At 43.0% G+C, this 10,637-nt stretch overlaps 1 protein-coding gene across 1 annotated transcript in view; it reads right to left on the bottom strand.

Annotated features, from left to right (window-relative positions):
* Positions 1-531: 531 nt before the first annotated feature.
* TMEM161A (transmembrane protein 161A) overlaps positions 532-10,637 on the bottom strand; it is a 33,841-nt gene continuing 23,735 nt past the window's right edge. Inside the window, exons 9-12 of the mRNA XM_078670762.1 lie at positions 10,285-10,398; positions 7,001-7,175; positions 5,795-5,891; positions 532-2,950 (exon numbers count right to left, since the gene is read on the bottom strand). Of these exons, the coding sequence (XP_078526888.1) occupies positions 2,673-2,950; positions 5,795-5,891; positions 7,001-7,175; positions 10,285-10,398 (664 nt within the window). The 3' untranslated portion in view covers positions 532-2,672. The remainder of the gene's footprint in view (positions 2,951-5,794; positions 5,892-7,000; positions 7,176-10,284; positions 10,399-10,637) is intronic.

The following is a 10,637-nucleotide window of genomic DNA, read 5'->3' as shown; positions in this document are numbered from 1 at the left end:
TCTTTTTAAAAAAAACAAAATAATTAGGTTCACACACTGGGGACGAGGACAGCAGAAATGTACAATTTCTTAAGATTATCAGCAATTCTCATTCAATCTCTTGGTTGTATTTACTTGGGCCTCTCTTTTCACTACCAAAGCTTCCATCAACTGAGTGGTCAGCACAATCTCTTACTCTCATACATGTCATCAATTCTTGGTACGCAACCACACCTCTGGATCTTGGTCTGGAAGTCTCATTCAAATGTAACCCAGACACCAACAAAAAATTATTTTGTAATAGTCTGGCCACGTGGCACTGCGTCATTTTAACCCCTTCGACGCTCATGACGAGCTCAGGTCGTCATGAGGTACACCTCTCGTACACTCATGACGAGCTGAGCTCGTCATGAACTGCGGGTTTTAAAAAAACTCAGCGCACCGCGGTAAATACTACCGCGGCTAAGGTGTTAAACAAAGCACCCAGTCTAATCTTGAATAATAATTTAACACGTAAATTTATTAAAACACAAAAAAAACCACACACAGATGTACCTGAACCGTAAAACCAGAAAAGGCTGCGTTTTATTGTACATATATCAGAAAATATAGCAGATGTTCCAGTACACACAAAATAAATAAAGAGGGTGGGGTGGTCATGCTTTCTCTCACTTAAGTGAATGCTCAAGATTTCAGTGTCACAGTAAAACTTTCTGGAAGAATATAGTGGATACAGTGACAAGTGTCGGATGCGCCTATGATGAGTTGAGGCCGCCATGAAGATCTTAAGACACGACGTACGTGTGCACGGTGTATGTTCCAGGCCCACCCTGCGGTGCAAGGGCTCATGTCACAGGAAAAAGGTAGTAGACACATTTAAGTGTACTGTAGATAAAGTCTTGTTGGTAATTTAAATTTAACTTAATAACCTGCCAACATCTACAATCCATGCAGAAAATGAGGCTGGTGTATGGTTTGGCACAAAGAATCGCGGCTAAGAGGGCGCGGGAGGTTAGAACCCATTTCGGCCGAACTGACCTGTGCTGGATGGAAGCAGAGTTTAAAGTCGCATATAATTATTTGTAAACCTCCAAAAGACAACAGGATGACCATGAGACTAAAACAGTCCAATAGGATGATTCCAGATGTGATTGACCATGTCTCAAGCCAATGAATAGAAGGTGGGGGAGGCAGTCTAAGGCCCGCTTTCATTATACACAATGGAAGAATGAAAACATCACAGTTAAAAAGAGGAACAAGGTCATTTTCAAATTAAAAGTACACTCAGTAGAAACTATTAATGGAGACACAGAAATGTACACATTAATACTGCAGCCTCCAAAATGTTTCTGCTCCTGAGATGGAAGGCAGGCACTGAGGTTCAGAAAAAAGAGAACGTGGGAGCAGCTTGCGACACAGGGGAGGAGAGGTTAAAACTGGGTCCTACTGCCCACGCCCCGCGTTCTGCCTCTAGCCAGAAGAGCGGCAAGATTTGCAAAAACAACTTTCAACATCCATGACTTATAACCCTCGCTACAGACTCATCTACGTATCTGGTTTAGTAGAAACTCACCTAGACATAAGCAAATTCTCGGTATGCACCATTTTAGCTTTCAAACCCACCCAGTCGAGGAATGGAGGGCCTTGGGAAGAGGTCGTGGCTTCAGTGACTGCCGGCTGCGGAGACTGGAAGAGGTCACACAGAGGGGAACCATGACCTCTCGTGCAAGGGTGAGCACGTGTCCATTTGGCTTTCGACAACCAACTCTCCACAGACCATTGCGTTCAAGGACTACGAGACCCTTCGGGGACAGTGGTGGGTCAGTGTTAGGAGTGCTGCAGCTGCATCAAGACATATTGTACACTCTCTTCGGAACTACTTGTCACTAGATTTAATTAATTTTATAAGTATTTCTTGGCCCAAGTGTCAAGTGACTGTGAGGTGTCCTGGAGCCAACATTGATGCGACACATCACTGGCAACACAATCATCTCATCTGGAGAAGATTGGTATACTTTGTAAATGAATTAATTAAAACCGGTTATTCTCTATCGCGTCCACCTGGGTAAGGCCCAAAGAAGCACGAGGCGGGGCGGGACCTCCAACTTTGAACAGCAGGTTAGACCTCTTTAGTAGAGCTGCATTTAGAGAGACGGCACCATCTCTCAATAGTCATTTTTGTCTTCAAGTCGCTCAAAGTGTCTTTTGGCGACTAGACCCTGAAAATGATCCAATACAGGACTTAGTTTCCATGTGGGTGGTTAGTAAGGCAGACTAGTCGGGAGCGGCGCTTGTTGGATGAAAATGTTAAAACCTAAAGCTGCCATGTTGGGTGGGTACAGCCAGCCGAGCAGAGGTTGGGTAGAAAGCATGGGGCTCTCAGAACACTTTGTAGGAGAAATGACCCAAGGAGGGAACTTGTGAACTAGTATTGTGGGGAGGGGGTTAAATATAAAACTAAAATCACTCTTCCATATTTACTCAGAGACATAAATTCATCAATGAAATTTGTCCCCCATGGTCTCAACCCTCCTTTTAAACTCATAAAAACTAGCAAAAGAGGGGTGCTCCCACTGATCAAAGATCCACAGTGGCATTTCACAGTCTGTGGCACCGGCGGTCCTTATCCAGCTGCAGTCTGAATGCAAGGATAACCCCAAAGCTGTTTTTGTCTTCTAACTTTTCTTACGAAGCTAAGACACCACCAGGTACTGGTGGAAGTAGAGGCCGAATAGACTCGTGATAATCTGGCAGACGGCCACCCACCACGTGAGGAAGGCAAAGAGCCCCCGGTAAAAAAGTGGCGTAAAGACTGTGCGGATTCCACCGAGGAGAGTTGTGATGTGCGCCACAGTGGCTTCAACGTTCTCTTCCTCTTCTTCATCCGATGAAGTAAGGGGTGAATCTGGGAGAGCATCCAAAGCCGGCGAGACACCAGGGGGTTCAGGGAACAATCCCCAGGAATAGTCACCTGCAGAGTATACAAAAAAAAGAAATATTAAGTTTACATGCAATACAGTTAACAAATTGGAATGTTATATAAGTCAATTTAAAGAAAGTTTTTGCATGGAAATTCAGCACAACTTTATCACTGCACTGGAGACCTATTATCCGATAAAGACTTCCAGCAGCAGCTTCTTTACCATAGAATTATCCACAGGTATCAATCGGGGTCTGGAAATTTTTCTTGAGCAGTACCCCTGCACGTCAGTAGGTGGTGTAATTCGGCTCTGCGCTGAGTCGCGTCATAGGCCGCACTGGAAGTGATATGTGCGGTGCTTATATAGGCACCACCCCAGTGCGCTGATGCCCGTTCTTTTCCTACCGTGCCAGTCAGCGCAGATCCACTACCCCTTAGTCAATTTCTGACTATCTGTTTTTGACGTTTTGTCATGCTGTTTTAGCCCACAAGAAGAAGGATAAGTCAAAGTGTGCTCCGACTTCATCTCATCTGTCAGTCGATGAGACGAGGGAGCATCGTCACTCGAGCCGGGCTCTGCGGTTGAGCCAGCGCCTGGACAGTCTTCGCACCTCCTCGTGTTTACGGTAGCTGCCACAACTCCCGCCCAATTAAAAGAATTTTATGTGGCTTCGCAACTCGTATTCGGGCGTCACATTCCCTCCGGCGCACCTTTGTGCCTTGTTGGTTCGCAATGACCCCCTACTGGATACACGCTGGCAGCTCTGGCACCAGTCGAGCATCAGATGGATCCGAATCAACACTAGTCATGCCATCTCAACCTTCTCTGGTGCTGGTCCTGAGGATGGTGCCCACCAGAGGCGTCATCCCCATTTATATCCCCCACTCCGACACATCGCCCAACACAGACTGGAGCCATGCCTACAAGGCCAGAGCGGGAGTCCTATTCTTATGGGCTAGGACTCTGGGAGGAATGGCGCACGTCACTTCCGGCACAGCCACTGACGCCAGGCGGAACCAAACACCACCTACCGGCATGCAGGCGTACTGCTCAAGAAACATTTCTGGATCCAGTCTGACGCCTGGGGATATTTGTAAGGTAAGTACTCTGCGGCTATAAAGAGTCTCTACCAGATAAGGCGTCACCACAGGTAAGTAACTTGTTCAACAATAAACTCCAACCATTATTAATACACCTAAATAGATCATTACCAGGACACCTTTACCTGTACAAACAAGTTAATTTAGGACAACTGTGCACGTCCAACACATAAAGCTTGATCTTAATAGAAATACCCCTTAAAAAGAAAAACCAAAAATCTTCTTAATAACAAGGATTGTTTTTTAAAACAACTCAGGCTAGGAGGAGTTGCTTTCTAAATATTATCAAGGTTCTAAACGAAGCTTTATTATGAAAGGAACTTTTTTTTGCTATCACGTCTCTTACTGGAAAGCGGTACGGTGCTAATCGGACTGATTTACAACTCGAATTTCTAGGGAAGATTAAGAGCCTCCTTTCCAAGGTAAAGCTCCTTTTCTTATTTTGTTTTTAAAAGTGTTTCTTGCTGTAATTTGGGTTGATAAATCTCCCTTTTTGTTCTTGAATGCACATTTTAGTCCATTGTACATTTTAGTACATTTTATACGCTATAATAAAAAAAAAAAAAGTAACAAAAATAAATAAAACTTTGTCTGTGACCCATTTTTTGGCCTGTGTAATATAACCCTATATTTGTTCATTATGGGCTTTTGTATGATGATTTGAGATCCATGGTCTCACCCAGTCTTTTTCTGTACCTCTAGTTATAGTCATGAATTGTTTTTAGGAAACAATAGAAAAGTTCTGAAGTTCTTGCAATCCAATGGTTCACAGGATTTCCATTTATTTCCTCTGTATTTCCACCGGACATTTAGCATGGTGACTGATGCATTAAGGGGAGTGGAGGGAATAACAGGGAATTTAGTTCTATTTGAGCAGATATTTCAAAGAACTATCGCAGACGCGCAATACGGATGTTATTCTATTTCTTTGCCCGCTCTATGCCTCGTCTCGTCTTGAATCCCGAACGGAGTACACCAAGAGCGCTCATGAAAAAGGACCCTTCCCCCACAAAAGCTGGGATTTGATATAATCACTAAAGAGGGTTTCCAAAATCATCTTAATGAAAATATCTTAAACCAAAAGGAGGCTTTGGTAGGCATCATGCCTTGACAGACTTCTGCAGCGCATTTACTCCGGGAAGTGAAAACAGCAGCTTTCTTATGAACACAGTTCACATGGAAAAGGAAGCTGGAAGAACTATGGTATGTATTTGACATTTCACTGCATGGACTGTTGCATTTCAGCACAATGTTTACTGAGTTCTTCTAGCCCGGCAAACTCAAGACTGTGGCACCAAAAAGTCTATCTAGTTAGTGGAATTTAACCCCTTTAGTGCTGCCGTCGGCCGTTGGACATTGCGAGCACTACCTCCGTAGTGCTGCGCACGTCCAATGGCCGACGCGGCCCCACCCATTTCTTAGAACGTTCAGCACTGGCGCTGAACGTTCGACGCAAGAAACGGGTTAATTCTAATCCATTGAAACCTGCAAGAATGTTATGACACTTTTCTCAAATTTTCTTATAAGAGTTTAGCTGTGGTATCACTACACATAGGTGATAAGAAAATTAGACTGCTACTTTACTATAATATATGATTACAGCTGAACTGAAATGTCTCCAGCAGAAGGACACTGTAACTTACACATAAGCAATAAAAGTAATGCCCCACAAATACTGTGGGATAATGCTTGGTTTATTTTTTACACAATGTGAAACAAACATATGAGGCAATAATGGTACTCTTAGTCCCAGTAGAAGGACTTCAAGGGCTATGAAATTAAAATGTTTCTCACCCAAAGTCTTCAGTACAAATGTGGCGTGTAGCGTGAGAATGATGGGTGCCAGGTACTGCAAGGCAATCACGGTAAGGTAGCAAAAGATGCGAGACACCTACAAGGAAAAATAAACACCAGTTGAGAAAACAAAAACAAAACAAGCCAGGAAACTCCGTGTCAATCAGACAACAAAACTTGTGAAAGGCAAGAAATCGCACAGCTAAAGTATTAAACAAAGAGCAGCGAGCTGGCCTTAATGGCGAGGGATAGTAGACTGGAATCTAGTGTCTGAAGAAAATGTGCTTTGTGCACAAAGAATTATTCCTGCCGGGCTGGCAATTTCACTGTGTGTCGACTGAATACAGATATTCCAGGGTATCAGGAGGAAGTAGATTTAGGAAGAGTTGGGAATAAGAAATAAACTGGTTTACTTTTTTGACCTTTGGATTAACCACAAATCACCCCTAGATAACTGCACACTTAACCCACAATTCAGCTTGCCACCATCAGTGGCTTACAAAAGGACAAAAGTCTCACTAAAATATAAAAAAAACAAATAGCTTAGAAAAACCAGAATGTGATTTAACGTTTGCTCCAAAGACAGCTTGTTACGGGTGAAAACCCCACATTTTGAAGAATATAATTTATAGCTAGGGTGGTCAGAGCATAGTGGACAGAGCATCCGGAGGACAAGCCAAGAAGGAGACCTATAGATGCTAGCAGCCATTCTGCAAAAACAGTGACTATATCACCCTTTAATAGGTGGCTTCGAAAGACTGTCTTCAATGCACTGATGTCTGTAATTCGCAGCCAGTGCAGAGTTTGTAAAAAAAAAAGCAGAGGAAAGTCACTGACCGCTGTCGTAATCATAGCAACTGCAGCGTGGAAGACTTGGAGAATGTTACAGTTGAGATATGGAGCTAGACTTTTCTGATGTCTCCCAAGCTTCTTCAAATATAGAATACATAACATAAACCTATGGTGTTGAAGTCCTTACATAGGATAGGCTACTCTGGTGGAGACGGACTGCAACTCGGCCATTTTGCAGATATCTATAGGTTTTTCCGGCAGTACCGTTCTGGATCTTCTGCCAGCAGTAAATTCTCTTTCAAACTATCGATCGCCTATTTAAGCATCAGCCATATTCGCTCCAGGTATGTTTTTATAGTGGTGTCCCCTGAACCCCCTCCCCCCCCCCTTATATCGCAGCTGCCGTCACTGTACCTTGCGTTGTATCTCAATGGTGGTAATGCGCCCGGCCTCCCTTTTCATCTGTTCCACCCAGCGATCGGACAGGCACAAGTACGCCTGCATGTGGAAGCGCGTCATGGCCAGACGGAGGAGGCAGAGCACAACAATGATCCACAGCCGCATGGAGTTGTAGCCGGCGTCGGACATGCTGGCAACAAAGAAGGATTCGCATTTAGAGACAAGAAAGCGTGCAGACGGAACAAGACAAATACATCAACCAATGGAAGCTCAGTGTAGTAGCCCCAGGTCTTAGATAAGAAGATGTCCAAGTTGGATGCCAATGGGCGCACAGACCTATAGAATCTAAGGATGTTCAAATAATGCAAATTTATATTCATGAATTGACATGAAATTAATTTATGCAGTAATAATGTCTTCTGAACGTGTAATCCACTCAATAACAGAAAGAGAAGGCAGATTTAATCACCGGAAGGAAAAGAATGGTGTATATATATATATCTAATTGTACTCTAGTCTAACACACAACATCCTCGCTGTGGTTGAGAACTGTGGTATTACAATCCCCCCTCCTGCGCCCCCTAGTTAGAACATACTTCAAAAACGTAATTTCTCATTCTTTCATCTGGGCTTCTCATCAGTTATTTATAACGTGTATGTGAACACGCTCAGTGTATCTGAAAGTTGGTCGGCGTTTTATCAATCACGCTCCAGCAGTTCACTCTCTAAAGAATGTTTTTCAGTTGTGTGATATCTGTAAGAAATGGAAATATTGCCACTCAGCTGTGCTCTTCAGTGTTTTTGTCTGATGGAAAAACCAACCACAAGACTGGGAGTCTCTTTTAGAGGGAACAAATTTAGGTTAATTCATAAATTCTAAATTTCCTCGAGTCAATTTTATCCACTCCCTTTATGTGGGGAAACCACATGAAGATTGGGAGACCCATCACAATGAGTCAACTTCAGTGTCCCATGTTATCTTTTACAAATGGAGAAGAGGAAAACATTAAGTGGTATCTGAGTCGACTAGGAAGAGATATTTTCACACCATAAAGCGATATACGAACACGAGCAGTGCTGCTTTTAATTCATCTAGTAGTACTACCTACAAAACACATAAATAACTACATTTATTGTCACTTCTGTGCCAAAGAATACTTACAATACAAGCATTAAGTACAAACACTGCATCTCCTTGCAGTAATTCTGAATGTATTACTTGTTGCAGTTGTACATAACATACAGCAACTACTACAATAATCATTTTACTACTGCTAGTGGTCCCAGGACTCCTGGCCCTACTTGTACATGGTGGCCCAACATATTTCTTCTACTGGAAAATCCACCATGACTACTTTCCTTGTTACTACTAGTTCTGTTGGTCAGCTATAAGTACCATACAAGTAGTAAGGAAACAGTAACTACATACGCTTCAATAGAACTACATCCACTACTAATGCCATTATTAGTGGCCCGCTACTACCATCCGTACTACAACAAGTTCCGCAGCTAGTAATAGGTGTATCCAGTGTGGTGCAACACTCTACCTGCACTTCAGCGGTGGGGCCCAACAAGGCCAAATCAGTTTGGAGTTGCTTTGTTTCTATATAGGGGGGACCTGTCCTGCCAGTTCTGAATGGAACTTCCTATTGGATGAGAAGCTAGGCTGATTTGCATACAGCTGTTCTACATCTGGAGTGGCATGCTGTGCAAGGAAACAATACACTCCAGTGCAGACCTAAATAAATACTGAAAGTCGAGATTACTTCAAGCATGCCACCTTTCATTTTTTTGTAAACCGCTAGTAGCAAACACTGGTACTCCAACTGGTGGCAACTCGCATGGTCCTGCTACTACTTTTAGGACTTCCAGTCAAAGAACTTTCATGACATCTACAACTAGAAGTCAACAAGGAAAAGCACAGTTAATCAGTCATACTGCCCTCTTTTTGCCAACTTTGTTTTACTTCAGGAAGTGTAGTTCATTAGTTTTAAGTTTAGGAGTTGACCCAATAGTGAGGGGTTACATCAGGGAAGGAACCACAAGTTTTTCTGAACTCCAATTATAAGTTAAAGTTTTTGCTTTGTTAACGTAAGATGCCTGCAGTTGTACTGAGACTTCGAGGTGCCATCCGAAGTCTAAAGTTCAGACAATGCACGCCGGCGCCCCTCAAACACAAGCGACATTACAACGTCCTTAGGTATTTTTCTTGTAAAGCATTTCAGCTTTTTTGCAGTTCCAGGAATAGAAAGCATATCAATTGACCATCATTCTAGGACTGTCGGAAGTGGCCTTCCACACTCCCCGACTACCCCCGCCCCCTCCCCCATGTCACCATAGGACCCACCACTTTTACAACGTTGCGCCTCTCACTAACCTCATTTTTGCTGTTGAGAGGCTATAGTAATGTGTAGAAACTATCAGCTAGATGTATCAAACAAAAATCAGCTCGCAAAGGGGCAGATTCTCAGAATCTGCCCCTTTGCGACCGGTATTTTTGCATTTGGGATGCATCATCCCAAATGCAAAAATTGCAAATTGAGAAATCGCTAAATTGCGATTATTTGCATTTAAGGAATCTCAAATTGAGATTCCTTAAATGCAATGCATGAAAGTTTTTAAAATAGCGAATTCGCTAATAGGGCATGCAAATTACCATGAAGTACAACTTCATGGTAATTTGCAAAAACTTTGAAAAATGCGCTAAAGTGCATTTTTCAAAGTTTCATGTTGCGGACACACATGCCCTAAGGGCATGTTTGTGCGCAACCTATGTGCACAGATCAATTTCAGGGGTGCAACAGGGTGTCCTTTGGACACCCCTGCACCCTTGAAATCGCAATCTCACTTTGCTAATTGCGATTTGCAAATTGAGATGGTCTTCCTATTCATTCCTATGGGCCTCTAGGCCCATAGGAATGAATGGGGAGGTATTCCTTAATTGCGACTCGCAATTTGAGAATCGCAATTAAGGAATTCTAAGAAATCGCTATTTTTTTAGTGATTTCTTGATGCATTCCATTTTGCTATTCCTTAATAGCGAATCGGTATTTTTCGCTATTAAGGAATCGCAAAATGGGTTGTTGATGCATCTGGGGGTATGAAAAGTAAATTGGTCTCGAGAGCCCAGTTTATACTAATCTATCAGTTTTCATGCCCTCGAGGCATGGCGGTTCAACGGACAGCATAGGGCAAGCTAGGTGTAGTAGCTGCTACCCTCAGCTAGTTTTAAGTGAGGTCAATGTGAACAAGGAAATGTTCAGGGTTTTGATTAAATTAGAAAATTATCAGGTACTTACAGTTCAACGGACTCTTTCCCCAACGGAGCATGGCGAAGAAAATCTCTGGTAATTGGCTTTATCCACATTACTACCACAACGATGGGAGGTAGAAAGCTGGCATGGAGCAGAAATCTGATTTAAATTCAATGAAAAACATATCTAGATTAGCAGAGATAAAATGAAACTTTATTGGAGTTTTGATCAGACGAACATGAAAGGCGGTGGGTGTTCAGGTCAGTGCCTGAAACAGCAAAGAAAAATCAGAAAAATACAGGCCTGCAGTAAACATACCATGGGTTGGAGTACAAGCACGTACTCTGATACGAAGACCTCAGTGATAATCTTACGCGAAGGGAGGTGGGGGCTCTCGG

This window comes from Lissotriton helveticus, chromosome 12, assembly GCF_964261635.1.
Source record: "Lissotriton helveticus chromosome 12, aLisHel1.1, whole genome shotgun sequence".
Classification (NCBI taxonomy): Eukaryota; Metazoa; Chordata; class Amphibia; order Caudata; family Salamandridae; genus Lissotriton; species Lissotriton helveticus.
Note: the sequence above shows the minus strand (reverse complement) of the source record. Positions and strands in the feature narration are given on the sequence as shown.